This window comes from Epinephelus fuscoguttatus, linkage group LG17 (genome assembly GCF_011397635.1).
Source record: "Epinephelus fuscoguttatus linkage group LG17, E.fuscoguttatus.final_Chr_v1".
Classification (NCBI taxonomy): domain Eukaryota; kingdom Metazoa; phylum Chordata; class Actinopteri; order Perciformes; family Serranidae; genus Epinephelus; species Epinephelus fuscoguttatus.
This window is the reverse complement of record NC_064768.1, coordinates 28,773,470-28,792,033: the sequence shown is the minus strand read 5'-3', so window position 1 is coordinate 28,792,033 and position 18,564 is coordinate 28,773,470. Positions and strand designations below refer to the sequence as shown.

Sequence of the window (18,564 nt, the reverse complement as noted above, 5' to 3'; positions counted from 1 at the left end):
AAAGGGCTGTGTGACACTGCCAAGTCCAAGGGGTAACAGAAATGGAGTAGGACTTCCTTTGTTTTCCCCGCACACTCATTATACAAAATCTATCAACCCTGAAACACTGACAAGAATAGTGTTGGCGAGGAGAGCGCTGCTGAATCATTGGAGAATATTGCAAAAATGCTTGAAAACAAAGTTTGTGCCTGTGTGCTCGAAAAAAAACATCCAAGAGTCCATAATCTCATTTAATCGTTTAAAAACCACAGAATGAAAATAACCTCATATCATCAAATAAGTGGTGCAAATTGTTCATTTTCATCTCAATTCTTTCATCTTTTTTTCCTCCTCCACGAACACATGTTGCAGCTTGTTTCTTTGATTGCTATTTGCTCAGGAAATAAAGAGCAACACCAAAGCATCTTTTATGTCGGTACTCTTGTGCTAAATAGGTTTTTGAAAAAGACACCAATCGATTTAGCTTTTACAAAATGCAAGGTTTTTTTTTTAATCAGCTTTGTCAGTCCGAGCTGAGAGGGAAAAGGAGACGAACACAGGCCAAAATGAATGGCAGGAACATAACGAAAAATAGCTGTCAGAGTATTTCACAGTGCAAAAATCTATCATATACACAGTGTCTGCTTGTATTTACATTGGCATGGACATACAAAATATACAGAATCTGTCTTCCCCGAACCCAAAAGATTAATAGTGTGTCTTACAGTGAGTACCACATCCAAGACAAACAAAAAGAAGAAGAGGAAGATGAATTTTATAATAAAATAAATAGAATACTTTTACCTTCATTCTCTCATATTGATTGTCACTTTCTGTTCCTTCTTCATACCTGGCTACAGGGTCTGAAATTAGCACCTGCCAAATGCAGGTATTTGGTGGCAAAAAAATAAAATGGTACCTTTTTAGTAAGATTAGAAAATGATTAGAGCTACACATGTACAGTAAAAGCTGTTTGCAACTGCAATATAAAAGCATCGCTAGCAGCTGTCAGACCTCATTCTTTTCGACTGACAGTCCAAGTTCTCTGAATTCTAACCAACAACCATCAACAAAAAGAGCACGCACACACACACACACACACACACACCCTCTCACTTCTCTATCACCTTCACTGGCCACCTCATGTAACAGTTTCATCTGAAGAACCAGCTCAGAGCGCAGCGAGCGTGTAGTCAAGCGGGAAAGACACGGGGACAGTGCTCGGAGCAGACAGGCGTTGGGGATTGTTTTCTTTGTAGTCGCAGGCTCAGTTTTCGCTGTTGGAACTGAAACGTATCGATAGTAAAGTTTTAAACATAGGCGGACACATTCATGTATGCACGTGCACAGTACCCTCTCATCCCCCCAGAAAAACAGGGCTCCAACGAAGTCAACAGTATGATTTAAACACTGGAATTTACCTAAACAATCTGTAAATTATCTAAATAGGTGTGTTTCTATCAGTCTGTTTCTGTGTGCATTTTTGATTTGAATATTAAAACACCTGAGTGGAAACAACAAAAATTCTAAAAAAAAAAAAAAATTGAAATATCGCAAAAAAGTTTTTACGCTTGGGGAAGTGGAAAAGTTGGTGCAATGATATGCGAACAGATTTAGTGAGTAAATGTTGATCTACTTGTTGCCCGCTCTTCTTCTGCAGTGGCACCTGACTGGAGAATTAGTGCCACCTACTGCTTGTCCCATTGAACCGATTCCCGATCTTTGCATATACGTAATGGATGGAAAAGTGCATACATTCGCATTTACGTTAGATTTGGATGGAAAAGTAACGAATGTCATTTTTTCTTTCATTTAGCAGCAGATAAAAAAATTCAAAGATAAAAAAAAAACTTGCCTGCCTCAGCGCAAAAAGCTAATTTCAGACCCTGCCTGAAAAGCAACAAAAACGTCTTTGAAATACGGCATTTCAATAGGTCCAGATGTTGGTTTTATTTAAGGGGGAATTTAGGGGATGGCCAAGTGAAGCTTCAAATGAAGACATTAGCTTGCAGTAATTCCCATATTAACCCCTTAATATATCTGAAGGAGATCTTTTTTGTGATCCTGTGTGTCTTAATTAATTATTTATATTTGGTAATATATTAATGGTAGTGAATAAGCCAATTATTGCAATGTGAACATGTGTTGTCCAACATACTATAAAGATAAACTTCAGAGCTGTATTCTCTTGACTACATGTGCAAATGTTGCTTGACTCTATAGGTCCATGGAAAAATACATTTCAAACTGTACCTCACTATAACCTTCTAATATCTCATATGGCTCACACAAATTCCAGTTGACAAGGATAACGACTAAAAAGCTTCTCATATCTGATGACCGTTCAACAGATAACAACACAGTAGCAGCCATGTAGACAGAAAATGTAATGAGTCTGTGAGTAGAACGAAACATGACATCTCAGACAGCCAAATTAGGTTTTAAATTATTATTATAAATTATTATTATTTTAAAAGTCTGGTGATATTTATTTATTTGGCAGCAAATCCTATGAAAAGACCAAAACCATCAATGAACTATTGTCTGCATATCTATGGGCCGGATATAGCTGCTTTCTCTGCACCACAGAGCTGAATTGTTCCTGCAAAACAATTTAAACAGATCAGTGGCTTGCACATCATTACCATAAACATAGGCACTGTAGTTTATTTTGAGTCAGTCCTACATGCACTGCCCTGCTGCTGTACATTCGTACTAGAGCACCAAATGTGTATTAATCCGCAGGTAAAAATAGTCCCCAATAAATACATTATTACTCCTATGTGGGTAACATTTGCTACAAACTACAGTGCCCAGCTGTTTTTGAAAATTATTTTATTTTTTTTAAAAATAAAACATTGATTTATTATTATCACTATTATTATTCTAGATGAGCCTGACGTTGAGTTTGACAGTCAGGATAGGGGAGTTGGAAAGTATTGAGAGACAGACTTTTCATGGAGTTTGTTAACAAAAACAAAAACATAGAGCCTTATTCTTAAAGATGCCACTTCTCTGAAGTTTTTACAAAGATTTTCGCTGACCGTTTTTCACATAAACGGGGAGTTTAACAAACTAATCACAGCAGTCAGAGCCTGCCAGAGGCTTTATTGGCTTTATGCTATAGGATGATAAATGTTTTTCACTGGCTGAATATAAATGTCTGCTATAAGTTATGCAGTTTAGAAGCTTATTGGGCTTCTGAGTAACTTTCATAGATCATTCATTAATCCAGCCTTCAACAAAAATGGTGATTTTTTTTTTTTTTTTTTTAAATGTTGGCTGTTAATACAAAGATAATTTTGTGTCACACTTAAGGCCCAGACACACCAAACCGTCATCGAAGAACTAGTCACGATGAAGGCCGACTATTAGAGCTCAATTTGCCTGTGTTTTTCGACCACAAAGTTGCACTTGAACACACCGCAAAATTAACTGCTGTGCGCTAGCAAACAATGGCACAAACAAATTCATAGCTTTCTGCTAAAGAGCTCAGTAGCTTAAAAAAATAATCTTACCTAACATACCCGCCTTCTTGACTTTGCTTGCAATCATCACATCCGTTAGTTTTCATGGGCACTGAGCTGAACAGCAAATCTGAGTGATTTCACCTACCGACGGGCACTGCCAAATCTGACATTGATTCAACATGCTGAAAACAGTACTAGTAATAAGTGTGTGAGACACACAGCAAGAACTAGGTGGACAGATGCCCAGGGCAGCCTGACAGCTGGATGTCGGCTTGGGGTTTCAGGGCCCTTAAATGCACTATGGCCCTCCAGACTCTTAAATTGCATCCTGCAGTACATGACACAGTTATGACAAAGCAAGAATAAAATGACAATAGAGCGATCGGAACATATTTAGGACAAAGACTAGATTATTCATGTTTGCTGTCTGTGCAAGAACTTGCCTTTAAGATCTTCAGGGAGCATTTCTTGCCCTGGATGCTTACTCATATGAAATGCAACAAAATTCACAAATAAATATGCATTGAGGACAGAAAAGCACTTAAAAGAAAAGATAGATGAAAGGCATCGTGAGCATGACAAAGGACAACTCTGAGTAAAATCAGACGCTGCTTGTTCATCAGAATCATCAGCACGACTGATTGCATACTTGAGTCATACGCAGTGAAACGACTCTTGTGGCTGTTCAACCTCAAAATAAAGTTTTTTATTTATACATATATACTTTGTGCATTTAGCTTCTTTTTGCTTTTTAGCCCTGTGATGTTCAGCATCAGCACAGATACAGCAACTGCGAAAAACAACAAAGCAGTTGGGAGTGCAGCATCACAGGACACACACTTAGCACGTACGTAGGAATCGGCAAGAATAAAATATCAATAGAAAAAAAAATAAAGTCCTTTTGAAACATGTGAACACTTCTTCTCAAATGAAACATGGTGAACATATATTATGTACATAATTCCAGAGCTTCAAACACAGAGGGTCTTTTGAAATTTGACCTTTATCATGGCACATACGATCAGGTTTGTGGAGTTTGTTGGCATGTGTGTGTGTGTGTGTGTTTAGCTTCAGGGTACCAACGACTGTGCTCAGCTGGACATGGTACGCCCCTTCATAGCTGTGACCAACATACAGTACCCTTTGGTATAGTGAGGTTAGGAGGGGTTGGTTCTTCCACTTCATCTCAAAATCATCATCCTGACACCATCAACAAACATGATTCACCTCCACCTCATCTCAGTCAGAACCAACATCATCATCACTGTCACATTCAGCGCCATCATCTCATACAGTAAACACCGCCACCCTCTTCGCCATCACAGTCATGTCTGTCTCCACGCCAGCACAAGCCTCCGTCACTGTGAGCGTGCTCACAGTTTTAGCAGCTTTAGGAAGTGACTCATGTCATGCCTCATGTCTCATGCCACAAATTCTTGACATCACAAGTTCGCGACAGCAATGTAAAGTAAAATGAAGTGTCAGCCTCGTAGCTAATCCATCTCCGTCCCAATGAGCTCTTTATTCCAGGACCTGCCTCTTCGTCCTGGGCTGAACAAACCAGCATCAGCCTCTGAGATTTAATCACTGAGATCTGGCGGGCAAATCGGATTTTCCTTTCCTACTGTACATCTTCATTTCCCAGTTGCTCCTCTTCAGCTGTTCTCACCGCTACACTCTTTATCCTCAGTGTGGCTCAGCGGCTCAAGCGTACGTCTCTCCTGATTTTAGTGCCACCAGTTCAGAGTCCTCAGTGTGGCGTCCGTTCAAGTGTTCGCTGTTACAGTCATGGTGGTACATGAAGGCGGGCACCTCAGTGATGGAGGTGGCTGTGTAGGATGTGGAGCGCATTGAGCAGTGGTCCTTTCGTCTCTGACCCCACTGGGTTTTATACTGCATCCACTGTCTCTTTAGAGCTGCCTGCACCTAGATGACACACAAACACAGATGGTTTATTATCATGTTCAGCATTACTGACAACCTTTTGTCTTTGCATACATAAGACCACATCTCAGTGCACATGCTGTCAGTTTGAGCACTGTTCTGTGTTTTTAGTTGTCAAAGTTAAAATTCACAAATATTTATCCTAAATGTTTTTATGTTTGCCTTTCTGTTCAACTTTGACCCGGAAATGATCCTCCAAACATCCAAAATTCAACTTAGTCTCCCGGAAATTCTGTTTGTATATCACTAAATTGTTTTCATAATTACGTGCAGGTCCATGACACCAGAATCCTGTCTTTGTGTCCAGACCACTGTCTGTGGCGACGAAAGCACTTTGTGATTTCTCTCTCCAGACACGCTTTAGAGTATAGCCCTATTTGGACAGGATTAGTTTAACGTGGAGACGTGGGGTAAAGTAATTATTACCAGGCATTTAAGTCCCGTCCGAACCTGCCATGTTTGTAATCATTATGGATCATGTCAGTAAAAATTCCGGTGACTTTTACCTTGTGTGAAACGGTCCTGAGAAAATACCTCTGGTAATATTAATCTTGTGCGAACGCGATCCTCTGTAAAAATGTATGTAAATATTTCATCACTTCCTGTTTACAACCATTTTTTTGTGTTTACAGCTAGTTTTCCATGTTTTTTCGATGATGGAGGCGCTTGAAGAAGCATTCGATGTTGTCGGCAGTCGTGATAGTGGACATTCTTCTAATGATGGCATAGCCCTACATGGGAGACCAATCAAAAAGGTCGAGAAGAAAGCACTTTTCAGAGCCATGAGACTTCTGGTTGTGTTAGGTAGGCCTAATATAAATCCAGATTGCTAATGATTGTGTACACACAATCCTGATCATGGGCAATATTTCATATTGGGCTAATCATTAATTATTATTATTATCCTTCAGCTAATGCTTTATGCCCTGCTCCACCAACATCCTCCACCACAACACCGCAACGTAGCACGCACATGCCGACAGGGAGGTGACGCCAGGGCGCAAACTGAGTTACCACTCCCATCTCTGGTAGAAGATTTTTTGTCCAGAGCAAATCGAACATTTATACTACAGACATCCTGTGGTAAACTGACATTAGTCCACATCCCTATGTAAAACTCACATCCAAATAGTACTTGTGTAATACTAATATTTTGTTTAACATAGTTTTCCCACATAAATATGACTCTGAAATGGGGCTTAAATCAGATCTACTTTTCCCCCTGCGTTGAGTTTGGCTTTCGCTACCCTCAGCACGGCTTGTACTGGATTGACTGTAAAACCCTAATGCGCATCAAGATGGCTAGCATTAGCATTTGAGGAAACATCTGAGAGATTCAGCCATGTTTTAGCCTCAGTTAGACCCAGATTAGGAGCCTGTTGTGCACCAAAATCTGCAACTAGCAGACATATCAGAATGGTAATGATGCTGCGTTCCAGGCAAGTTTCTGAGCCCGTAAGTCGCCACTTCAAGTCACGACTCATGAATTCATAGCGTTCCAGGCAAGTCACGCCAAACTCTCAAAGCAACATGGCATACCGTGCGGAGTTTGTTTGTTTATGATCACTTCTGTCACCAAAGGTGTCGGTTCCTTGCTCATTTGAGCGAAACAGAGGAGGAGAGACGGCGCATGGTCACAGATGCTATTATACTTTTTATTTTACGTTATCTGTGTGTTTGGAAACGTATTTTGTATTGATTTATTCTTGCACTGGAAACCAGCTGTTAGAGCGGCTGCCAATAATGCGTTGACATTAGGGTTATTTTATGTCTATTTCTCACCGTGTATCACCTAGCCTGGTTCCAGACCATAGACCCCGCCCACTCAACTGAGTAGGCTTGCATCTCTGGTCTGGCATACTGCAATGAATTTGCGATTTATCTCGTCCAAACGATAGACGGACCAATGAACGCTGGGGGTCTAGCGATTAGCCAATCAGCGCCACGCTGATGTCAAGCTGTACGGCAGTGGGTAACTGGTGAGGATAGCAACAATGGTGACCGCTACAGATCCTACAGACCACATTAACAATGCTATCGAGGTATTTCGCCACTACTCGCGTTAATGAAGGACCAAATTAAGGAAGCTGCTAAACTGGATTTAACGGTGATGCAGCTGGGCGTGCACGACGACGGAGACATTTTAAACGGGCATTGCTCGCTTGTTTTCTGCACCCCCGAGGCATGGATACTAATGACGTCAGACTGTGGATGAGTTGTTGATCTCTGCTGATTGGTTAGGGAAAAATCAAATTCCCTCCCCCCTGTAAATCGCCTTCAATGGAGGCAATGTCAGACTGAAGGTTCTGGGAGCTTCAGTCTGACACTCAGGCTATGTATCACCTGCATCAACACCGCATCCATAGGGCTGCCATTGTTGTTTAGAGGAGTAAGGTTTAGAGGGCTGTGTGACGTCAGAAAGCGTAACTGGGAGTACATCGATCTGGTACGAGTTCACGGGTGGTAAGTTATGGGTTTGACTGCTGTTCCAGTGCACTTTCATGGGTAGAAGGTTGTAAAAACACGAGTTACAGGTTGCCTGGAACGCAGCATAAGTGTCTTTTATTTATGTTGCTTGTTAGCTTGTAGGCTGAGTGGCAGTGGCTGACACAGCATTAGTAGTTGTGAAACATACAATAATGTCTGCTACAGTTGGGTTTTTGGTTGATAGTGAAGCTCCAGGGTGCGGTTTACATACAAAAACTGCACCCTCTACCATGTTTGCTGGCAGATTTCAGGTTTCTTTGGCAGAGTTGTGTCCAAGTCTGTTCTCCGTCAATATGTGTTCCCATGTTAGACAATGATTGGCTTTAGTATTAGTGATGTAGCTTATCTAGCTTGTCCTGGGTACATTTGAATCTGAGATTTTTAGTGCAGAGACATGCTCCTTTAGCAGAAGAATGTGAAAACGCATCTCTAGTGAGAAACTCCGCACAGATACAAGTCAATATAATTAAGGTCATTTATTTTAGGGGAAATAAAAACAGAAGAAAAATAAATTGTCGAGTAGATCTTATTAAAAAGGTGATAATGAGAAAATGCTGCTGCAGTCACTGCGAGTGGATGTTGCATGACAAGACTGTCTACTTTGGCAGAAAATAAATGAAATATGTTGTCACTGAACATTTTGCTCATTCAGTCAGTATCAATATTTTTGCGTTCTGCCTGGTGTGTTCATTAGCAACCGTTTCTTATTATGTTAACTGAAAACATAATTCGCCGTTTCAGATTAGCTGCATATTAACGTAACTTCGAGGAGGCACGGCTGTCCAATTTACACGCAAATGAAAACATGGCAGCAGTGCAATGCGAGTAATGTAAACACCATCTTGTGACAATATTAATGCACTCAACAGCGATCTTAACTGATGCAAGCATAATTGCTGCAGCATGTGTGGATCACTTACATTTCAGTCGCGTTAACATATGCCACCTCAGCCTATGCAAACACCAAAGTCACATTTCTGGGAATGTGGGCAAGTTGTGCATGTGGCCATGTTATTTTCTGCCAAGTTATAAAAGGGAGGATAGATGCAAAATCTATACTGAGCTGTGTGTTAAAGATTTAATTACATATTAATTCTCATCTGTCATCAACAGCTGCTCATAGTGTGACGAGCAACCTTCCCCTCAGCCATTCAAAGGTATCAAGAAAAATATTCTTATCAGCAGTATTCAAATGGATGCATGATTTTTCTAAAACAGAAAATCAGAGTGCGTGTCTTAAATGTGGGACAAAAACTTCACTAGTCTACTTTTTAATTCCCCTGTAAGAACAGGGATGAACTTCAGAACGACAACAACAAACTCAAACTTTTCACCCCCCAGAAGCTCAAATGCCTGAGAGAACTCAATGTTCCAAATTTTACACCCCCTCCCTCTGTTCACCTACACTGCCAATACAGCTGAACAAAAGGAAAGCAACTCCTCGTGGCGACCCGCTGAGCATTCAGTAACTAACGAAATGCCACAATATTCTAATTTATTGCACCTTTCCCCTCTTTAAAATCAACTTGACATGTTCTGTTGTTATTAGACAGAATTTAGCAATAAGCAGCATCTTTTTAGTGATGACATTATCCTGCAGCTGTGTTTGGTAATATGCACCACAAAAGCACACTTGAAAACTTAGAAGGTAAATGCCATGTTGTGACTCCTGCGTTTGTACCAAATCTTCCTGTTCCTGTCTCATAGAGGGACCCTGTGTCAAAAAAAAAGCACAACCTGTATTTTATTATTTTTGTCTTATTTTCCGTGTTAACGATGTTTATGCATGAACCCCCGCAGCGCTCAGATGAGGTCGGGGCTTTATATAAAAAGGTAGCGACAGGGTGCCAGACTGTAAGCAGTAAGGATCCAAGAGGGCACAGTGCTGACAAACACAAATGTAGCGAGGTGAAACGCCAAACGAGAGTGAATCTAGGGTTGGCTTTTACTTTTACTTTCGCTGGCGAGGATGTTTACAACTCACAATCCAAATAAATTATCACAATGCAGCAAACTTGAGACAGGGTAGTGTTGTAGCGTAGAAATACTGGTTGGTTTCTGGGCAAAATGTGCCGGGGGAATGTGTCTCTGTGTATGTGCGTGTTAGGGCAGTGGTTTGGGCTTCTCAGTTAGGGCCTCTGGCATATTGTGTCCTAAGAACTGAATCCAGCCCTGGCTAAAAGCTGTATATTGTTGATAAATGAATGTGAGGCTTCAGGATTAGTGTCTTATTTGTTTTGTTTGTCAATTAAATGTTTTGAAATGGTGAAAAATTCTGTCCAAACTTGGCCCGCGCTTACAGCCCACATGTAGAACGTCTTGCTTGATGTCACAAATACAGCATGAAAGCTGTTTGTCTCACTGACCTGACATCACAATAGGACCATTGAAGAAACAAAGCAGGCCTGTTTAGTTTGGCCTTGAAATCAAAGAACAGAATTGAAACCGGCCCCAGAAACCCGTGTCCTGATTAAGGGAGCTGAATTGGTCATTATGCATATGCACACAAACCCTCTCGTTCCCTTGTGACGGTTTGTGCGCTAGGTGACCCAGCATGACCCTGGAAGTGGGCCGGTCCTTCATACACACGCTCTAAAGACGTTGTTTATACTCCATACATTGTTTACGTCGCTGTTGCTTTGTGGCTGCTCATGTATAAGCTAATACCTGACCTATTTTCCAGGCTGAACCCCACAGTAGATTGCTCTGTTCCAGGCACCCCATGCTGAATATTTAAATCCGTTGCTCTGTCACTTTATGCATCTCTGCCCTGTTTTCTTATCACGCAAAAAAACCCTCCCAACAATCTCATTGTCTTTATGGAAGACAGAGAATTTCACTTGTTATTTTTACCCTCGCATATTAGCTTAAACACACAGAGATGTCTGTCTGATCTGTCTGTGGTATTCTCTCCACCATGGAGACCTGCTAAGAATGCCTAATTCAACCTTACAACGCATATTGTTGGTGCTTTGCTCTGCGGAGACCTTGAGCCTGAAAGCTTCTGTCACACAATAAGTCTGTGGAGCACAAAGGTCTCTGCAACACCATTAACCCCAGATCTGGGCTGTGATGGGAATCTTGCTTATTGGTTTGTGTTTGAACCAAGCCAAGGATGCTCGCAGTCAGACAGCTGCAGACAGACATAAAAAGGCTGACAGGAGGACTTGAAAGGAGAGTCAATTTCCAGCTGGGCCTGGAAACCACATAGTCATTTATAAACTGTCTCACTCTTCACCTGACATGACCCACTGGCTTTTACTGCCGCAGCACTACACTGGTCTCAGAAGAGACAAGCAGCACAATGCTTTATAACCTGTTACAACTGGACTAATGACAGACATAGCATCTCTGTGAAGTTACAACTATCTTACTCAAGTGTTCAGTGCCAGAATCCGACTCTGAGTCTGTGTTTGGGTGACTTTGTGATATGCTATCAGGAGTAAGATGCCAGAGATCTGACCTGGAAAACAGAATATGAAAATGTTTTGCCTGATGGAATCTGATGTCTTCTACTTAATGTCATAAGCAATGAGCAGTTTTATTGCTCCTTGGCTGAGCAGCTCTCAGACTAACATGTGCAGGTTGACCTTCATAAAAAAGCAATTGCGCTATCAGAACTACAGCGTTATTTTGTCACACATGGCTCCAAAAATTCAACTCTTCCAGGATACAATATTCTTAAAAGTATACTATGCAGGATATAAACAACTTTAAACTTGGCCACTCCTCCCTACACTGCCTGTACGTGCACTGCAAGCTACTATTATATATTGCATTTTTTGCAATGGAAAAGCCAATACTTTAGTTGGCGAGCTAAGCTAGATGCCAGTGTTCTGACAAATAGAACAACCTACTCAGGATGAGTTACCTGACTGATCGATTGGAACGGACTACTACCTCTATGTGATTAAAAGTATGGGCATGTCCTCTGGAATATTACTGTTTGCCTCTGAAACACACTACGAACACACACATTGTGTTAGTAGGTCATTCTTTATTTGTCAGAACACATCAGCACCTACCTGTCCAACAGATAACAAGCTAACTCCATGTTGCTCTTTATGGTGTTTCGCTAGCCTGGCTCTGTCCCAAGTTAACAAAGCACAACTACCAGCTAAAGTTCATTGATTAAAGAAGCAAGATATGCCTTGGAAATTAGTGAGCTTTAGAGGTGCTGGTAAATCTCTACCTTTACGCCCAGCTGAGACCAATGGTTCCCAGTGAGACAAAACGGTTTTAGAATGTTGCAGATAAAAGTTGCAGTGGTGTGAACTGGCAGGTCTGAGCTCGACTCAAGCCAGCTGATGATGTCACCAGCAACTCAGCTCGTCACATTGCCGACGGCTGGTTTTAGAGCGTAAAGTACGTCACTATCACTATCACTATCCTCATTCATATTTTAAGAAGCTACAAATTATATCAGTGACAAAATAAGCCTGAAAAGCTGGAAAGTAAAGAGAGTTGTTGCATAGAGATGATACAGCGTCTCATTCAGTTGCATTGGTGTCAGCGTTGCCAGGTGGGAAATGCAGGATTCTCGTACTAGAGACTTGAAATTATCGTATTTTGAGGGAAATTATCGTACATCCGTCATAACCAAAATAACAATCCTACTGATGCACTATAGGCAAATATAGTCACTCTAGTGTTTACTTTTTTGGTTTACTTTTTTTTCCATTTTCCGTGCTTCTGTTTTTCCTCTTCTTCTTCTTCTGTTTTGAATCTCACTGTGGCTCGACTTCCTGACGGGTCCTAGCGCCTTGTGGGGTGGGTACAGCTGACCATTCAGCCAATCGTGCTCATTGTTCAGAGACAAACGTCACCCGTATCTCACGCTAAGTAAAGTGCAATTGGCTGGAAACATGTCACATGGGAACAGATGCCTTCAGGGCTCACAACAAAAACTCTGCCATACTGATTACAACCACACATTCATGAAATGATCAAATTATTGTACATTTGGCCTTTTTTGGGATTATTGATCGTACATCATACAGAGGGCCAAATTATCGTACAAATATGATAATTATCGTACACCTGGCAACGCTGATTGGTGTGAACTAGCAGGTTTTTAGAACGTTGCAAAACTGCGTACTGCAAGTAGTTGCTTGTTTCAACTTGTCATGAATCTTTGGTCTGAACTGGGCATTAAACAGAGCCAGGCTAGCTGTGTCCCCCTGCTTTTAGCCTTATGAAAAGCTAAGCTAATTGTCTATTGGTTCAAGTTTCATACTTAGCGTACAGACAAGAGAGAGTGGTATCAATCCTTTCAGATAAGTGCAAAATTCCTGTAATGTCCAACTCCTCCTTTTCTCTGTACACAGCAGTACGTGCGTTTACATGGAGCCATGTATTCCTTTTGCATTCGGGTTGGAAGCCCTACCCGAATAGAAATGCTCCTTGTAAACACCTCAGCCCAAAAGAAAATCTAATCGGGTGCACAGGGGTGGAATATTCCTTTTCAGAAGAGTTTTTCTGGAAGAGTTTTTCTGTCTTGTATAGACCTCCTACCCGATTACAGCCATTCCGTTCTTTCTGCGCATGCTCGTTGCCGATGACGTATACAGCGTGCATAGCAACAGGTTGAGATAGAGCAGTCGGACATGGAGCACTCACCAGTTTCCATTCGCCAAAGCACGGTCATCTATCTCCCTTCTTCGACCTTCTACCTCCCTTCTCCTCCTCAACAAACGAAGCATTAGCAGAACAAGGTTGTTGTTGTACTGCTGCTTCAAGAATATAAGCAAAACAAGCCCGAAAAAGGCACTAAGAATGGTGTTGTCAATCATCTTGTTATCCGGAATGAGGACTACAGTGTTTTCTTCTTGTAAACGTAACATTGCTCCGCCCCCTATCCAATCAGAAACCTTCCCTGCCCCAAACCTTGCGCAGACCCAAATAAAGGCGATTAAACTGATCTCCCGTGTAAACCCTGATTCGGAATGAATATTTCCCATGTAAACTACCCGGAAAGATTTTAAATCCGAATGATTTCATTCAGATTTATTTCATTCCGAATGAGAAGCTATCATGTAACCGCACCTAGTGTGTAGCAGCAGTGCAATGTGGGAAAGCCAAATTGCAAATATACATAAATACTGTATATGTAGAGTGCTTACCTCTCCATTGAAGAAGCAGAATATTGTTGCCACCAGTAATCCCTTAGAAAGCAAAACAAGAAAATATAATTAGCGCTTCTTTTTTTTTTTAACAAAATGAAAGGAATTAAATAAAATCAAAATGTGTCATTTCTTGCAGTGAGGTGGGACAGAAACTTTACACTCAGAGCACTTTTGGAGAAGAAAAGTACAGCACAGAGAGGACCTGGTGATGCAATGAAATCCCTGTCTGGTAAGTGAATGAACTGACTGCCTACCTGGGAATTTCAAGCCTGCCTGTTGTTTAATTAAATGCCCAACTGGTAGTTAAATAAAGCTAATGGAGTGCCTAACTGGTGCTTTAAAATATAATTCGGCTTCACACATCAATCACAACAACAATGAGGCAGGAAACAAGGCTTTTATGGGTGGAAACTTTGAAGCAAACGTCTAAATCTCCAGCCTGAGGGCACTGACAAGTGTGGGCTTCAGGATCGTTTTTGTTACTGATGCTGTTTTTTTCCTCCCCTTTATCATTGATTGGATTGTTACCAGATATGTAAAATACTTCAACCCACAAGGGCAGTGAAGCAGCGCCTTTTCACTTTTTTCCCCACCGCTGAGCTGAGCTTCTACTTGGCACTTTAATGGAAATTCTGATTAAAGCGGTGCCTTGCTGTCAGCTCTACCTGGTAGTGCATGAGTATATGCATGATGTACTCGTAGACCTCCCCAGCTAAGCGGTTCTCTGGCCTCCAGGGAAAAATGACAAACTGTATTCCCAGCAGGGGCACCAGGATCAGGGTGGCTCGCACTGCCTTCATGTACATGTTGGACTCTGCCCGGTGTGTGTCTCTCAACTTGGTCACCAACACTCTTATAATATTGAGTAAGAAGAAAAGGTTCACCTGCAGAAAGTGAGACAAATATTAAAAAACAATAGCCATTTTGCTAAAACTAGAACCAGAATAACAAACCTATTATCGTAATGTTCACTGTGAGATCCATGTATTTCTCTGTATTATGCTGAAACAGTGGATTAGCAGACTTACAAGGAGCGCTGCCATTATAGGACCATGGACGGCGTAGAGCAGATGGGTTTCCACACTCATCCAACAGCTACAGAAGGAAAAACCTATCAGTCAGTGCTGTCTGCGGCCCAAAATACACATGCACACACACATACAAAAACATGCGCGCGTATGGATCTGCACACTCCCGCTCTTTGCCACACACAGACGAGCATGTACGTAAACACTTTCTGTTTATTTGCAGAAGTTTCTGGAGCATTACTCACTTGTCGTCAAAATACTTTTTCCTTGCCACGGCGTGGATGGATGCAGGCACTAGAGGAAAGCCTTGGACGGGAAAGAGATGGCGGCCATATGAGGTCTTGAGTGAATTTAGGGAAATTCATTTGTCACTTATGCAACACTACAAGTGTGGTTAGCTTGGTCAGTTGTTTTTCTGGACTCAGACTTCCTCATGAAATAAATGGTTCCTTAACGAATCTATTATTGGAAAGGCTGAAACAGTGGATTGACTTTGCGTTGCTCCAACCTGATAAACAACACCGCATGCTTAATTTCCTATAGCAATCCTGTCTCATCATGTCAATAATAAAACCCACGAGAGGCAGGGCTCAGATTAGCTTTTTAGTTTTCATCTGGATATAAACATAGGAATCCATGTATGGTCAATTTTCAGACACCATTGAGACTCTGCAGCAAATTTACCACACTAACTGGCTGGCCTCCACACACACACACACACACACACACACACACACACACACACACACACACACACCGCATGCACAGTCCTCAAGCTCCCATTTTAAATGATGACCATCCATTTTAATCAATCGCCTACTCGTTTGACAGACTGCACCCATTATTCCTGTTTTGAACAAGGTGAAAAGCAGAACAGCACTTAGCGACAGGAGCGCCAATAAAGCTGTCACATATGTCCAGGCTGAGATACTGTACAAGGATCAGGTGGATTGAAGTAAATTGTGGCTTATAGATTGTTCTGTCTTGTTGAATTGTTTTCAGTGAGGTCTTAAGCTGCCACTGAGTCCAACGGAGACATAAAAAATAAACCCAAGACACACAATGGAATACAACACATAAATAGAAAAGACAAGTTTTAAACAGATGCAGACGGACTCACCCCAGCCCAGGAGGTAGTACCAGTGCAGATGCTGCTCCTCTGCAAACACAGCCACCACGATGAGCGTGTGCAGGTAGATGCCTTCACACAGCATCCAGAAATAATTGCAGCCCAGCATGTACATGTGGAAGAAGTGCAACACTTTACAGCCGACCTGCAGAGAGAGCCGAAACAGGAATACTTGTTATTTGTTTTGTCTGTTTTTGGACTTACTGCATAAAAAGAGACCTATTAAGTTGGTTCAGTTCAAACACTCCTGACACCATCTCAGCAGGACACAAAAGAGATCTAAGAGGATGTTTCTGCTCTCATGGCACAAAATCATTAGCCAGTATTACCCTCTGCAGACAGAGAGGATGTTTATTCATTCACCCCCTCTGGAGGTGAGCTGAGATGGAAGTGAGGATTTTGCTTTGTATGGGGTGCTCTTTAAATTGTGTTTGTCTCCATTTACACAAGGCAGTGGAAAAGCTTTTGCATGTGTATATTACTGTAGTATCTTATACCCTAGCTACTATGCACTATTCATGCACCCAGCTCAGTGCAACATGTCCTATTATGTATTTTGGTCTTTCGATTTAATCATCATTGTGATTCTTTGAAAATAGATTACTTTGATGACATATTATGTTGTCAGTCTTATCCTTTCACAGTCCACTGAAGCTATAATTACTGGGACGCTTATGGATGCACCATAAACTGTAATTCTTCTAATCCGTTCTACACACTGGCTCCATGAGCCAGACTGTATTAACGTCTATTCAAAAAGTACCAACTTCTCTCTTTAAAAAAAATTAAACTGATAAGTTAATTTCACTTTTTTTCCGAGGGTCTCCTGGACATTTTGAAACACACTGTTTCATTTCTTTGGAGATTTGTTAAGAAGACATGTTTTTGGACTTGACCCATCTCAGATGGCTCCCCCAAACTTGGATTATGTTGCTCCAATAAAAGCTAAGTGGTAAAACCAAATCAGAAATCCATCCATAAACTTATGCATAAGTTAAGAAATTGCTACAATAATGCTACAAAAAATGCTACAAAAATATTTCTCTTCAGTTTATGGTAACAACACAAAAAGCACAATATCATACCTGTAGTGTCGCAAAAAATACTCTCTCCTTGGCTATTGATAACATGGTTCACAACATTTTAATCAAATAATCCTCTTTTCATGTTTTGTTGATTCTGCAAACAGTTGATTGTCACTGCAGATAGTTTTAAATCAAGTCCCCAGACAGTCGATAGATCAATATTAGGCTCCATGACATTTACTCTATGCATACATATTGTTCCATTTCCAACCGAAACACTGTGGTGTCCTTTTTATGCTGATGATGACATCTTGTATGCCATCAACTGTACCCAAAACCAGACTTATTGTAATTCATTTAAAGTTTGTTCTAAACTCTAAAAAAAAATACAAAATGTATGTATTTCACATGAGCATTTACTATTGTTGTTGCTACAGTGGTCCATGTTCTCTATGGAAATCTAATCGATTCAGTACAGCATTAAAAATACTTTGATTAGACAACAGATTGTCCTGCAAAAGTGACGTTGAACACTTAAATCAAAAACTAAAAGAATCTGTGACTTTACTCTCTAAATTGGTGAGATTAACATCCTTTGTTGAGTTTGAAGTGAAGAACCAAGACACTGAATTACAGGGTACAATTTAAATAAAAGCTCCCAGTGGCAACTAAACTGAGCATGTGATATGCTCCTCACCACTGGAATAAACTGCAAAACAAATTAAAGATAGACACACTTGTTCTTCTGAGGGCCTTTAATGTTTTTCTTGCGGATATAGAAATATATGTAGGACTGTGTTAATTTGTCTCAGCATGTAGTTATTGTTTTGTATCACCAAATTATCTTGTAATCTAAAATATTTGTTGTCAGCTCTCTCTTGCAAATGAGTTCTTGATCACTTCCTGCATAAATTCTTACAACAATACAACTAATTAACTAGCTTACTTTTTATTCTGAAAAAAAGTTCTTCATAAATACAAAAAACAAAACAAAACAAAAGAAAACAAACATTTACATTAGGAGTACTTGACTTGGGCGATAGAATTCCCCAACACACACACGTACAGTGACGGCCCTTCACTGCTCTACTCTAACCTAGGTGATGGCAGCAACAGAAAGTTTGCTGAGTGTTCTTGTGTTAACTTTGAATTTATGGTTGAACAGGCTAATTGAAGCCTGGTTGTTTGATAAATGAATTTCATATTGCACTTGTTTTCTGTTGTTGAGCAATTTACACTCCTATTCTCACGTTTGTCTCTTTTCTTTTGCAAGTACTACAGCACTCTATAATAATTTAATGTGAGTACTCGAATATGGAAATGACCTAAAATGCCCATCCCCAATTTACATAAGGTTTCAGGGTGATAGTCCTGTGT

At 40.8% G+C, this 18,564-nt stretch overlaps 1 protein-coding gene across 1 annotated transcript in view; it reads right to left on the bottom strand.

Annotated features, from left to right (window-relative positions):
• Nucleotides 1–224: 224 nt before the first annotated feature.
• Nucleotides 225–18,564, bottom strand: part of calcr (calcitonin receptor) — a 79,129-nt gene continuing 60,789 nt past the window's right edge. Inside the window, exons 17-22 of the mRNA XM_049602228.1 lie at nt 16,154–16,307; nt 15,279–15,339; nt 15,034–15,100; nt 14,671–14,889; nt 14,003–14,044; nt 225–5,375 (exon numbers count right to left, since the gene is read on the bottom strand). Coding sequence (XP_049458185.1) covers nt 5,154–5,375; nt 14,003–14,044; nt 14,671–14,889; nt 15,034–15,100; nt 15,279–15,339; nt 16,154–16,307 — 765 coding nt within the window. The 3' untranslated portion in view covers nt 225–5,153. The remainder of the gene's footprint in view (nt 5,376–14,002; nt 14,045–14,670; nt 14,890–15,033; nt 15,101–15,278; nt 15,340–16,153; nt 16,308–18,564) is intronic.